This window comes from Bidens hawaiensis, unplaced genomic scaffold (genome assembly GCF_021521415.1).
Source record: "Bidens hawaiensis isolate Kalapana, Puna unplaced genomic scaffold, B.hawaiensis_p1.1 tig00039687_1, whole genome shotgun sequence".
Lineage (NCBI taxonomy): Eukaryota > Viridiplantae > Streptophyta > Magnoliopsida > Asterales > Asteraceae > Bidens > Bidens hawaiensis.
The window spans coordinates 72,418-86,866 of NW_027505624.1; the positions used below are offsets into that span (position 1 = coordinate 72,418).

The window sequence follows — 14,449 nt, forward strand, 5'->3', positions numbered from 1 at the left end:
GTTTTTATTTTTTTGGAAACACCCGTTTTGATCGAAACTCAATTTACTCATAACTAGGGTTGTTAACGAGCCGAGTCGAATCGAACGAGGGCTTGCTCGTTTCAAATCAAACCGAGCCGAGCGGCTCAAAATCAAATCTAGCCAAGATCGAACCCGAGTATTTTCCTAGCATTTTTCGAGCACCATTGTGTCTTTTCGCTTATCATTATGTCTTTTTTCGACATTGTGTCTTTTTTCGTCATTGTGTCTTTTCGCATACCATTGTGTCTTTTTTCGCCATTAATACATGTTACACAATAACTTGAAACGTAAAACACAATGGTAAATACGTATAAAACAATGACCTAAAACGTAAGACACAATGGTGAATATGTATAACACAATGGTCTAAAACGTAACACACAATGGTCAATATATATAACACAATGACTTGAAATATAAAACACAATGGAAACAACATATTACACAATGACACAATGAACAACAAAGAAACACAATTAAAAACCCGTTAATTTTTTTTTATTTTTATATAACAATATGATATCATATTAAAGATAAAAAAAAGCTTATTATTATGGTGAATTTTTTTTAAAAAAATAATGTCTATGAAAAAGTTATTGACATTTTAAAATGATTGGGGAATTGGCATGTGCCTTGCATGTGAAGAGAGAAAGTCAACAAATGTAGGTTATTACCTTAACGCTCTTTTCATCAATTTATATTTATTAAATTAATCTCAGTCATTCAAATCTAAGATTAATGGACTAGATTCCTTCTCACCCTTCTCATTTTTGTTGTCCTTTGTATTTTAACTTTACCCTATATATATAATATTCAGTTTTTCAGTATTGAAGATAATTATTAGAACAAAATATATATTTATGAGTATGTAATTAAAAATATTCGAGCCGAACTGAACTGAGCATACCTTTGCTCGTTGCTTGGCTTGTTTACAAACCGAACAGAGCAGAGCGGCTCGTTTACAATCGAGCGGAAAAACGAGCAAGCATTTTCCGAACGAGTTCGAACAACGAGCGTTTTGAAGTTTGAACAGCCTTACGGTAATTAATCCGAACCCATAGGTGACCCAAACGTCCTGACCCAATGCCTAGAGTGAAAGTAGAGGCCCAATGGTGTTAGCCCAATTAATTGGTGACGTCACCAGGTATGGATTCCCATCAAACGCCGATTCATTCATTCCACTTTACAAAACCATCGATCCAAAATCCTCACAAGATTTAAGCTTTGCTGAATCTACCTTTTGATCCACCGATCACAATGAGTTTCTTGTTCGGGAAGAGAAAGACACCCGCAGGTACTTATTCTCAACCCTCCAATTTCAACTGCTTTGTTTCGATTGTAAAATTAAGATCGATCACTCGTAGCTTGATCTGGGTGTTTATTATTGTGATTTGCTTTCTGAGTGTTAGACTGTTAATAAGGATTATATAAGTTTAGTAAATCTGTTTGTGTTTTATTGAATATAAAGTCAATGAGTTGAAAATTGGTAATTAAATAAACCCGGTTTAGTTTGATTGTGCAATTGATCTATGGATTGGGAAGAGGTTTACGGTATCTAAATCGTTGTTATTGCGATCGCAGAGTTGTTGCGGGAGAATAAGAGAATGCTTGATAAATCTATTCGAGATATCGAAAGAGAGAGGCAAGGTTTGCAGACTCAGGAGAAGAAGTTGATTGCGGAAATTAAGAAAAGCGCGAAACAAGGCCAAATGGTAATTATTATTATTATTATTATTATTATTGCTCGGGCTGTAAACAAACCGAACGTTCGTCTTTTTTAAGTTTTAAATCATAGGTTTTAGTAAACTTAAAGATTTCATTTTGATGATCTAGGGAGCTGTGAAGGTGATGGCGAAAGATCTGATTAGAACACGACACCAGATCGAGAAGTTTTACAAGCTTAAATCTCAACTGCAGGGTGTTTCACTTCGAATCCAGGTATATATTATATTATATTACCTCTCTTTTGACTTTTGAGTTTCAATTTTCACTTATTTGGAATTTAACAGACGTTAAAATCAACACAAGCAATGGGTGAGGCGATGAAAGGTGTGACAAAGGCTATGGGGCAGATGAACCGACAGATGAACTTGCCGTCCTTGCAGAAAATAATGCAAGAATTCGAGAGACAGAATGAGAAAATGGAGATGGTAAGTGAGGTTATGGGAGATGCCATTGATGATGCTTTGGAAGGAGATGAGGAAGAAGATGAAACCGAAGAGTTGGTGAATCAGGTTCTTGACGAGATTGGAATTGACATCAACCAAGAGGTATTCGTTTACTTTCACATCACCTTATCTAAATAAATCATTTTGTTAACGAAACACCTATTCACGTAATAATGTGACTTTGCAGCTGTTAAACGCGCCGTCAGGGGCTCTTTCCGCGCCTGCTGCAAAGAATAAGGTGGCACAGGCTGAAGCATCTACATTTGATGATGGCGGGATAGACAGTGATCTACAGGCTAGGTTAGATAATTTAAGAAAAATGTAAGTCACATTACATGTGTACATTATTGACTTGCTTTCTATGGGCTTTTGTGAGGAATTTGTGAACAAACTACTTGTAAATTATGTTTGCTATTTGATTGAATAATATGATCGCGGTTGGATGAATGAAGGAAAAAACTGTCAGGATTACATTAACATTCAAAGTCATTTAATTACATAAGAGTGAATACAAAGATGTGGGAAATCTCATGAAAACATACTGTTACAGAACAAACACATATAATATTACAAGTCTAATAACAACACACCAGTAGTAGCATAGGAGGATGAACACATCAGCAGTCAACAAAAGTCAAAACCAAGCCAAGTTACTTGTTTTGAATACCAATAAATGAGAACCTCATTTATCTGCAACAATAAGAAAACAAGTAGCCAAAAAATTCTTTACTTTATCGTTGATAAACGAAAGTAAAGATAAAAGACAAGCGAGCCACGTTCTAGTGAGTGAAATTACCGTTACGGGTCAAGAAGAAGTCGTGAGCAGAACTGGAGATTGAGAGTTGAGTCGTAGAATAATCTTTATCTTTGTTATGATCATCATTGTCAGTGTGTGGTGATTCATCAAAGAAACGGTGCATTACTTTGCGGGCTTCTTCTTTTCCATCAATTTTCTGATTATAACGTCCCTGATCCTGATCTTGCTTTTGTGTTTTTGGCGAGTTATGAAGCTGTATATACGAATGATCATTTTGATAATCCGCAAATGAAGAAGAGTTGTTGACGGCCAATGGTTCCAAGAGCCAAGAATCACCAACTGAAGAAACACTAAATGGCCCCGGCAGATTACGGATAATCTTAGGGTTCAGTAGATGTTTCCCACGAGGGTTAGGTCCGGCAAAGATGGTTCTTCTTCTTGACCTGCAAAACAGACACCGTGAGCTCGTCACTGAGAAGGAGGGGTTCCTCCTTGTGACCACCCTCCGGCGTGAGAATCAGACTAGATTGCTCTCAATATAAGTGTATATTAAGAGAAATAGTTATAGAAGATAAGATGATGATACCGTTCCAAGGTGTTGGAGTATTTATAGCCGAAGGTAGGTTTCCAAGCAAGTACGGCCAGCTGTATAATATTCCTTTTCCACCAACTACGGGCTATGTACGAGCCACGATAGGAGTTGGTGGGTAGGCAGCGGCTGATAGTGACGTGGCCGGCTGTATACTATTCCTTTTCCACCAACTACAGGCTATGTACGTGCCACGATGGGAGTTGGTGGGTAGGCAGCGGCTGATAGTGACATTTCGTACTAGAGCGTGCTCCTCTTCGTACTATTGTCGGTGAGCTGTCACCCTGTGATTGGTTCATGGGCTGCTTTGGTCAGATCTTGTCTATTTTGTCCATACCTTGGCAGGTATAGTACAAAAGATCTTCCAGAAGCGTACGGACTGGCTCTTTTGGGCGGGAATATTCCCGCCTTGCTCATTCCTTCTTCAGGTGACATTGCTGAAGTATGAGTTAGTGCCTTATGCGTGTAGCCTTACCGTTAGTGCGGGTAGCCTTCCTTCTTGGCTTGTACCCATAGCTGAGGGAACAGGCAGGGTACTGTACCAAGGGAGGCTTTCCTAGGGGAACAGCTGGCTTACTGCGTATAAGGTCTTCATCTCCCTGAGCATGGTGGGTCATGCGGGACCAGTTAGTCTTTGCGCAGACGTACCTCTTCAAGGTGTGTCTTGCGGGTCCAACTGGGCTTTGCGGGGACCTACCTCTTCAAGTCCCCCCAGTCCATTGTTCTTCTCATGAATTGTTAATGAGGTGAATTTTTGGACTTTAAGCAAGGGGTTTTAAAGAGGTTTTTGTTTTTTAAGGTTTTCCGTGGGGATTCTTCCCGCGGTATTCCTAATGTCACTTACAGAAATTCCCGACTTTTCCGACTTTTCTGCCAGAAATTCCCGACTTTTTAACCTCTTCGCAAGTCGGGAGCGTTGAATTTCACTTGTATAGACTTCACGAGGTTTTGATAGTTTTGGACATAGTGATCAGTTATGTTAAACTACCAATTCCACCTTGAAGTTTCAAACAATCTAGTTCTCAACGTTCCCGCCATGCGGAGGTGTTATTTCCCTTTCCGCAAGCATGGCCCATAAGATCCTTCTTGGCTTCAATTCCCTGTAAGTGCTAAGTATGTGAAGGGTTTCGTCTTGACACTGTACCCGCGCTTGTCTTATGGTTTTTTGTTTCCCAAGGTAAGGGGGTATATTCCCTCTTATTTTTGAATCTTTTTGAAATTCGAAGAGTTGGTGAAAGGATAAGAACAGTCCAAACTATTGAAGGGACGTTAGCATCTTCCGACGATTTCTTCTGACAGTTCAGGATGTGCAGGAAGTTATGGCGACGTGACAGTATATGGTCATTCCAGACGCTTTTTCAGGCGCGTGAGCGCGAGTTTCTTGGCGCGTGGGCGCGAATTTTACGGCACGCGTCCTGTCGACAGCTGTTGCCAGCTTGCGCTTTCCACGTGTTGCCATTTCATTGCACCTGCGCTTCCTCTCTCCTCCGCATTAAATTCATCGCATTCATTGCGATGAGTATATAAAGGGGGAGAGGGTGCATTTCAATTCACACCTTCACTTCACTCCTCTTATTCTAAGCGATTTCCGGCGAATACTCTAACTTTTCTGTCGAGCATTCTCCTGAAATCATTCTCTTTCCTACCTTAAAACATGTCTTCCGTTCATGATCCTGAGGTTACTGCCGAAGAGTCCGACGTATACCCTGAGAACCTGATGTCCGCGTCTGACAAGGACGACAAGAGTACTACTGGCGAGTGCCAGTGTGCTCTTTCTGTCGATTTGTATCACTACATCGTCAAGAAGTTCATGCTCGAGCCCTACGAGCCTGAGTTTCTAGAGCCTCACCAGATGGTGTATGATGCCCCCAAGGGCAAGATAGGGGTTTATGCCTCATTCTTCATGTATGGGAATCTCAGATTCCCATTAACGAAGTTTGTGTACCGTGTTTTGGAGAAACACGGTGTACACTTGACGGAGGTACACCCAATGGCGATCGCTAAGGTCCGCCATTTTGAATGGGTGTGCCACATTCTGGGCATCGAGCCCGTGTCGACCGCCTGATGACCTTCTACTCCTGGAGGTGCATCCAAGGCTGGTATACCTTGGTCACCCGGATCAAGGGTTTGAAGATCTGCGCTACCGAGCGCAGTCTTCGGTCTTGGAAACGGGAGTTCTTTTACATCTCTGCCCGTGTCGTCCCCATTGCGATGACATTCAAGAACGGGAGAGCACTCCCCAACCTTCACGCCTCCAACTACCAGGAGACGGAATGGTTTACCAAGATCTCCCAGATCCAGACTCCGGTTTACCGCTTTGCGGAGTCTGGGATGGTGATGATCGGGATGAGCCGGGTATGGAAGGATGCCGGTTCTGGGACGCCGCAAGTACCTATCATCCTTGAATACGGTTTGAATTCTCCTCCCTACGGTATGCTCCGTCTTTTTTGCTGGCTTAGGGTTTTTCTTCTAACTGTTTCTCTTTTTATTTTCAGAGGGGAACAATTTGCAATCGCTTCTGCAACCGCGGGAGACTGGTGGTCCCGCTCGACTGGGTACTCGTGATCTCGACGAGAACGAGTTGCCCATTTTAGAGCAAACGGCGGACATATTCGTGGATGCCTACCCGCCGGGCCACGAGATTTTGAGCGCCACGCGGCCAGGTAAGGGATTCTTTAATCCTCGCCCACTGCATGCTCAGACTTCTGCTGGAGTTCCTCTAATTTTATCATCTTCTGATGAGGAATCCGCAGATGGGCCTGTCTTCGTGAGGAAGAAGAAAGCTGCCGCCGTGAAGGGCAAGGCGAAGGTTACCTCCGCCGTCGACCTAGGGAATCAGTCTGACTCCGAGACTGAGAGCGAGGGGGCGGCAGGAAACCCTGGTGGTGGTGAGACAATAGTCTCAGAGGTTGAGACCGTTGTCACCTCCGAGCAACTAAGTTCTACGACGGTGACTGGCGTGAAGAGGCCAGTTCCCTCGGGTTCATCCCCGCCCGTCAGAACTTTCAAGATTAAGAAAACCCGTAAGTGTAATTTTATTTACCTTTCCCGCATTTCTTTCCGCCGTTGTTTCTAATATTTTGTTTTCATGCAGGAGTGGATGCAACCGCATTCCAAAGTGGTGCGGGAAGGAGCAGTTCTGGACCCACGACGGTAGGTTTGGTCAACCTACCCGAGGCGATGACCCAGGCGGCTGCGCCTGTTTGCACTGTTGGTTCAGTTGCTCATCCCGTTGAGGCAACTGTTCCAATTGTGACGTCATCTCCGCCGGCTGTCAGTGCCATCTTCACCGCATCCTTCACTGAGCCGGCGGTGATTTTTTCTGCGGGCTCTTCCGCAGCGGTGGCCACGGTCATGAGTTCACCTCCTGTGAGTTCACCTCCGATGGTCTCTACCGCGGCGGCTTCAACCATGCCTCCTCCGGCACCGGCGAATACCTCGTCCATGGCCGGTTCATCAGGTATGTTCAGGGTTGGGGCTTCTAGCCAATCTCTGCCTCCTTCCCATCTCCCTGACCTCTTGGATGGATATCCCTTAGGTTCGGGTGATGGGTTTGGCGGCTACCGGCCTGTTGTCGACCCTACAGGTGCGTAGGGTTATTTTGGCCTATTATCTTCTTTTTTATTTTTATTTTTTATTTATTTTTTTTTATTTTTTAACTGTTTTTTGTTTTTGCAGTTTCAGATTCCAATGAAGTGTATGTTCCACGGTGGAACATCCGCCGGGGAACAACCCTTCGAACGGCTGTGGACTGCGTTGAATGGGCGCGCCACGCCGCCCCAAGCGGTGCGTTGGGGGAGGCCATGGCTAGCTACCAGGAGGGTAGGCTAACCAACGAGCTCCGAATCCTCCTTGCCCGGATGCAGCCGCGCGTCAAGTTGCTCTGTCGTGAAAACGACAAGTTAAAGACGGCGCGTAGCCTGGAAGTGGCTCAGGCGCGAGCGATCCGGGAGGAGAATAAGAGACTTGCCGCCATTGCTGCGGAGAAGGAGAAGGCCTTCAAGGACCTTGAGGTCGAGGTTCAGGCTCGGCACGAGGCCCGTTCCAAGGCTACCCAAGCTGTTAACGAACAGCTTCGGTTGGCCAAGGAAACTGCTCGGAACGCGACCGAGAGGGCCACCAAGGCTGAAGCTGTTGCTGAGCCTCTACGCACTAAAAACGAAGAGCTTAAAGCCAAATTAGAGAAGCTCCAGCAGGCTCATGATGCCTTGTCCTTAGAAGACGCCAAGAAGCTCCAAGAGCTTCTGGATCAGAAGGGTATGCTTGACCGCACTAAGCGTAAGCTGAAGGGCGTTAAAGAAGCTGCTGCTAAGGATGTGTTGCTCGCCAACCTTAACAAAAATGAAGCCGAACGCGCCCGTGATCAAGCTCAAGCTGCCCTCCAGGAAGCTCTGATCACCATGGCTTCTTCGAGAAGCGTTGTCGCAGGTATGCGTAATTCCGTAACTTCTTTACGCTTTTCTTCATACTTAGATAAGTTTTTGATACATATTTTTATTTTGTAGGTTGTGTATCGGATTTTCACGAACACATCATATGACGATGCTATGAGTGCAGCCCTCAATGCATCTCATGAGGATGGGGAAAAGGCTGGTTTCCTGCTTGGTCTGGGGTTTGTTGAGCAGGGCATCCCGCTTTCCAACTTCCTCTTTATGACGTGGACACTGAAGCTGTTTACGACCAAGCAGTGAACCCGTATGCTGCCTTCCCGCATCCGGTGGTGGAGAAGGTGAACGAGATTGCTGCTGATGATGATGGGCTAACTATTCTCAAGGCTTTCCTTGAACCGTCACAGCCAACTGATGGTGCGGGTTCAAGTGGGTTTGGAGGGAGTGGTCCTGAAGTTTGAACCTTGAGATCCCTTCCCATCATTAGGATAGATTTATATATTTGTAGGCGGGTAGATACCCAGCCATTCTTGTAATGTTTGAATTTTTATGGAATATAAATGTTTTGTTAATGCCTTGCCTTGTAAACCTTATATGTTGTGCTCATGCATATTTTAGTTTAACTTAGCAATTTTCTAAGTGTTTAGGATAAGTTAACCTGTCAATGTGGTAGATAATAAGTTCAAGTTTTGCTTCCTCTATTATGATTGTGCGGGTAAGACCGTCACTTTCACTTAGTAGGATGGCCAAACTTTACCTATATCTGACCTGCGTGAAGGTTTTCCTCATCTTTTCCTTAGAAATTTTTACCGTTTTTATGTTTATGCGGGTTTTGCCGCCTTCCACACGCAACGACTTACTTCTTTCCACATTTATGCGGTGAATACCGGCATATCAGTCTGGAAAGTTCATAAGTATAAAGGTAAGGCTATCAACACAATGTGATAAAGGAGAATCATTTCCATTAGAAGTGGCTCTAGGCCTTTTCTTTACAAGTTTGGAATTGATCTACATGTAACATTTGCGTAATTAAGCTCCATTCCATGTTCTTGGGATGGGGGTGCCATCGAGCCTTTCGAGCCGGTATGCGCCTTTTCCTAAAACTTATTTGATAATGTATGGCCCTTCCCAAACCGGGGCCAGCTTTCCTGGGCGCTCTTGGTTCGAAGCCTCGTTGTTACGCAGTATGTAGTCTCCGATATTGAAGTTGTAGAGTTTTACCCGCGTGTTGTAGTACTTTTGCATTTGTCGCTTGTAATTCTCTTCACGCGCCGCGGTTAAGTCTCTGCGTTCTTCGGTTAGCATAAGGTCTAACGTCTTTCCGCATCATTGTCTTCTGGTTGAGTCAAGACCCTTGGTGAGGGTAGACCAATTTCGACCGGGACCATGGCTTCAGTGCCATAGGTGAGGCTGAACGGGGTTTCTCCCGTACTTGCCTTTTTTAGCGTTCTGTTTGCCCAAAGGACGTGTGGAACTTCGTCCACCCAGCAGGATATATGTTCCAAGAGTCTTTTCTTTATGCCGTCGACGATGTTCTTATTTGCTCTTTCCACCTCACCATTCCCCTACGGGTGTGCCACTGAGGTAAAGGTGTGGGTGATTTGAAGTTCTTCTAGCCACTTTTGTAGCTTCTTGTCAGCAAAGTTGGTGCCGTTATCGCTCACCAAATTCTGTGGAAGTCCAAAACGACAAATAATAAATTCCCAAATAAATTTTTTGATATGTTTTGCGGTTGTTTGGGCTAAGGGTTTTGCTTCTATCCACTTGGTGAAGTAATCGATAGCTACCACTAGGAACTGAACGTTCCCTGCTGCTGTGGGAAACGGGCCCGTCACATCGATGGCCCACTTCTGAAATGGCCATGAAGAAGTGACTGGAACAAGTTCATTTTTTGGGCGATGCGTGTTGGGTGCGTAAAGTTGGCAGGACCTGCATTTCCTGATGTATGCCAGCGCATCCGTATGCATCCCCGGCCAAAAGTATCCCGCGTTGTTTAGCTTAGCTACAACTGCGCGTGGACCTGCGTGTACTCCGCAGATGCCTTCGTGTACTTCCCTTATGAGGTAATCAGCATCTTGGTTGTCCACGCATCTTAGGAGTGGGCCAAGAAAATTACGCATGTAAAGTATGTCATCAACAAGTTGATAGTTCAGTGCTTTACAGCGTATCTTTCTTGCCTGTGTTTTTGACTCTGGTAGTATACCCGCCGCAAGGTAATTTATGATTGGCGTCATCCATGTTTCCGTGCCGGTTTGGATGACACAAATTTCCTTGTGCGGGACTGATGGTGCACCAAGAAGTTCAACGCGGATGTCCTTTCCCAAGTGGGTGAAGGCCAACGATGCAAGCTTGCTTAACGCATCCGCAGATTTGTTTTCGCTTCGCTTGACGTGCACAACTTTGCAATCGTTGAAATCGCGCATAAGGGTTTTTGCTTGTGCGAGGTACAGGGCCATTGTGTCGTTCACGGCCGTGTACGTCCCGTTTATCTGGTTGGGTCAGCAAAGTTGGTGCCGTTATCGCTCACCAAATTCTGTGGAAGTCCAAAACGACAAATAATAAATTCCCAAATAAATTTTTTGATATGTTTTGCGGTTGTTTGGGCTAAGGGTTTTGCTTCTATCCACTTGGTGAAGTAATCGATAGCTACCACTAGGAACTGAACGTTCCCTGCTGCTGTGGGAAACGGGCCCTTCACATCGATGGCCCACTTCTGAAATGGCCATGAAGAAGTGACTGGAACAAGTTCATTTTTTGGGCGATGCGTGTTGGGTGCGTAAAGTTGGCAGGACCTGCATTTCCTGATGTATGCCAGCGCATCCGTATGCATCCCCGGCCAAAAGTATCCCGCGTTGTTTAGCTTAGCTACAACTGCGCGTGGACCTGCGTGTACTCCGCAGATGCCTTCGTGTACTTCCCTTATGAGGTAATCAGCATCTTGGTTGTCCACGCATCTTAGGAGTGGGCCAAGAAAATTACGCATGTAAAGTATTTCATCAACAAGTTGATAGTTCAGTGCTTTACAGCGTATCTTTCTTGCCTGTGTTTTTGACTCTGGTAGTATACCCGCCGCAAGGTAATTTATGATTGGCGTCATCCATGTTTCCGTGCCGGTTTGGATGACACAAATTTCCTTGTGCGGGACTGATGGTGCACCAAGAAGTTCAACGCGGATGTCCTTTCCCAAGTGGGTGAAGGCCAACGATGCAAGCTTGCTTAACGCATCCGCAGATTTGTTTTCGCTTCGCTTGACGTGCACAACTTTGCAATCGTTGAAATCGCGCATAAGGGTTTTTGCTTGTGCGAGGTACAGGGCCATTGTGTCGTTCACGGCCGTGTACGTCCCGTTTATCTGGTTGGCTACTAGCATGGAATCTACGTGGGCTTCCAAGTTTTTCACTCCCATCTTACGCGCAATTCTTAATCCGGCCAAGAATGCTTCGTACTCCGCTTCGTTATTCGTGCTTGGGAAATCCAGCCGAATAGCGTAAGTGTATTCTTGGCCTGCTGGGTTAGTTAGTTTCAACCCTACGCCTGAACCCTCGTTGTTGGCTGCTCCATCAGTGTAGAGTCGCTAGACATCTTCAATGTCCTGTGCTGGAGAGGGTTGAGCCTCTTCCTGGCACTCTTTCTCCCGCGAAGCGGGGACTTCGGCAATAAAGTCGGCCAAGACCTGGCCTTTTATGGCTGGTCTTGGCTTGTACTTTATCGCATATTCTCCCAATTCTATTGCCCATTTGGCTAGGCGTCCTGACAACTCGGGTTTGCGTAGAACGTTTGCAAGTTTGAAGTTGGTGAGAATGGTGATTGGGTGACCTTGGAAATATCGTCTTAGCCTGCGTGAAGCCTGTACGAGCGCTAAGACTAATTTTTCCAAAGTAGAGTACCGGGTTTCTACGTCTGTTAGGACGCGGCTAACATAGTAGATGGGCATCTGGATGCCTTTTCGTTCTACTAGCAGGACTGCCCCGGTTGCTCTATCTGTGGCGGAGAGGTATAGGATTAACTCCTCCCCCGCTTCTGGTGCTGTGAGCGTTGGGAGTTCGATCAAGCGTGACCGAATCTCTTGAAAAGCTGCTTCCGCTTCTGGTGTCCAACGGAAGTGCGTTTTCTTTAAACAATTTCTCAATGTTGACACGAATGGGAACGACTTATCCGCATGATTCGCCAAAAAGCGGTTAAGTGCGACTAGTCGTCCATTCAGTGTCTGAGCTTGTTTGATGGTAGTAGGTGATTCCATTTTGATAATGGCTTCGACCTTTTCAGGGTTCGCTCTGAAGCCATCTTTGGTAACGATGACTCCTAAGAACTTCCCTTCTTCCATTCCAAAAAGAACACTTGCTCGGGATGAGCTTCATGTTTATCTTTCTGAGCGTGTTGAAAGTTTCCTCGATGTCTTTCAACATCGCTTCTGGCTCAAGGCTTTTGATGGCCAGGTCATCCATGTAAACTTCCAAGTTCCTCCCAATTTGGGCATGAAACTCTTTGTCCATCAGGCGTTGGTATGTGGACCCGGCATTCTTAAGTCCGAATGGCATCATTTGATAACAAAACGTGCCATCGGGCGTCCGAAATGCGGTTTTGTCCTGATCGTCAACGGCCATGTGGATTTGATGGTATCCCTTATACACATCAAGGAAGCATTTAAGGCGAAACGGTGCTAACGAATCTACCTTTAGGTCAATTTCGGGTAACAGGTAACAATCTTTGGGGCATGCTTTGTTTAGGTCTTTGAAATCTATGCACATGCGCCATTGTTTGTTAGATTTTGATACCATGACGGGATTTGCAACCCATGTTTGATATTTACTAACGCGTACGATGCCTGTGTCAAGGAGTTCCTAGACTTGGGTTCTACACGCGTTAGCTTGTTCCGCTCCCATTACTCGACGCTTTTGTATGACCAGCGTAAAAGCCGGGTCACAGTTGAGCTTATGCTCTGCCTTACTTCGAGGTACACCAGTCATGTCAGCTGGTGTCCACGCGAAGATGTCAGCGTTTTTCTGCAGTAAGCGTTTGAGTAATGTGCGTGTGGGATCGATGATTGTTGGGCCAATGGTAACAGCCTGGTCAGGGTATTTGCCATTGAAGGCCCATTCTTCTGGTTCGGTAATGGTTGGTTTAGCCATCTTTGGTTTGGGTTTAGATGAGACAGATGCGATGCATACCTGGGGAATACCGGTGATCATCGCTACACCCTCAGCTGTTGGCCACCCCATCATGCCGTGGACTGAAGACACCACGGCATTGAATCTTGCCATCCCGTCTCTCCCGAAGAGAATGTCGTATGTGTGGTGTGGCTTCCTCATTACGACGAAGTCCACGTCTTCTGTGCGGGAGTGTTTCCCGTCTGTGAGAGTGACGGGGAAAGATAGGATACCCAGGGGGGTGTTTGTGCTGCCATCGAACCCTTCCACCGAGGCGTAGACCGTTTCCAGGCGTTCTTTGTCTTCGTCGTCTAGCTTGTCGAAGAACTGCCTGTACATGACCGTTGACGAAGCGCCGTTATCAGCAAGAGTGCGGGAAGTGATGTAGTGCCCCAGCTGGCTTTTGATGACTATAGGGCCTTCTTTGTTGGGCCCTCGTGGCACTCGCGGGAAGCGCACTTCAGCTTCCTTCCACGCATATGGTTCTGTCATTCGTCGTTTTCTTCCTCTGACGTTGCCATGAACCATGTGGATGCTGATGTCGACGGGCTTTTGTCCGTTGCCCTTGTACCGATTATCATTCTTCCCTCCGTTCTTGATTGATGCCACGAGGTGTGTAAGTTTTCCATCTTTGACGAATGTTTCGATAATATCCTTCAAAGACGTACACTCCTCGGTGGTGTGGCCCTTTGTCCCGTGGAAGTCATAGGATTTGCTCTGATCAGCGTTATGGCGCTGTCGGATCATTGGAGCTTTTGGCCATGGGAGTTTCTCGGTGGCAAATATCTCTGTGACGCTTTTGGTGAGTGGCGTCCACCTGGGGTTCCGGTTTGATGAGTGCGTGTTATCCCTTCCGCCTAATAGAGGGCGAGAGCTGGATGAGGTGTCAAAGTTTATCCTTGACTGCCAAATACCGAGCTTCCTCTTTTTATTTTGCCGGGCGGTACGGACGTTGTTTTCTCTGGTCCTTTGCGTGTAGAGGTTTGTACTCTGGGGAAGATTCCTACCCAGTTGCTTCTCCGTTTCGGCAAAGCGCTTGGCTGCCGTCATGATGGCATCCCATGTGGATGGCATGCCGTCTTTAGCCGTGAGCGTGCGGATAAGCTCTGGGTATTCGGCGCCCTGGGTGAAAGCAGCGCGAACAAGATCTTCACTTATGGTGCCCAGACTCAGCTTCTTTGAGTTGAAGCGAGTGATGAAGTCTAACAAAGATTCATCCTCCTCTCTAACGCAGTTAAGGATCGTCCACTGCTCTTCAGTATATTTTCTCTGTTGACTGAAGTGTTGGCTGAACTTGTGCTGGAAGTCCGCCCAATCGTAGATGTGGTGGACCGGTAAACGATCAAACCACGCCCTGGCCGCTCCGACCAGCGTCATCT

General features: G+C 45.9%; 1 protein-coding gene across 1 annotated transcript; it reads left to right on the forward strand.

The window, feature by feature from the left end:
- The first annotated feature begins 1,220 nt into the window (after positions 1 to 1,220).
- LOC143614338 (vacuolar protein sorting-associated protein 2 homolog 1-like) lies at positions 1,221 to 2,527 on the forward strand. The gene is made up of 5 exons (XM_077087809.1): positions 1,221 to 1,315; positions 1,603 to 1,733; positions 1,855 to 1,959; positions 2,031 to 2,291; positions 2,377 to 2,527. Exons 1-5 carry the CDS (start codon positions 1,279 to 1,281, stop codon positions 2,512 to 2,514), a joined length of 672 nt encoding a protein of 223 aa, XP_076943924.1. The 5' UTR covers positions 1,221 to 1,278; the 3' UTR covers positions 2,515 to 2,527.
- The last annotated feature ends 11,922 nt before the right edge of the window (positions 2,528 to 14,449 follow it).

Excerpts from the sequence above, each read along its gene's own strand:
- LOC143614338 (XM_077087809.1), top strand. The coding sequence starts at position 1,279 with ATGAGTTTCTTGTTCGGGAAGAGAAAGACACCCGCAG. Across the intron at positions 1,316-1,602 it reads GAAGAGAAAGACACCCGCAG|AGTTGTTGCGGGAGAATAAG; the intron begins GTACTTATTCTC and ends TTGCGATCGCAG. Across the intron at positions 1,734-1,854 it reads GCGCGAAACAAGGCCAAATG|GGAGCTGTGAAGGTGATGGC; the intron begins GTAATTATTATT and ends TTGATGATCTAG.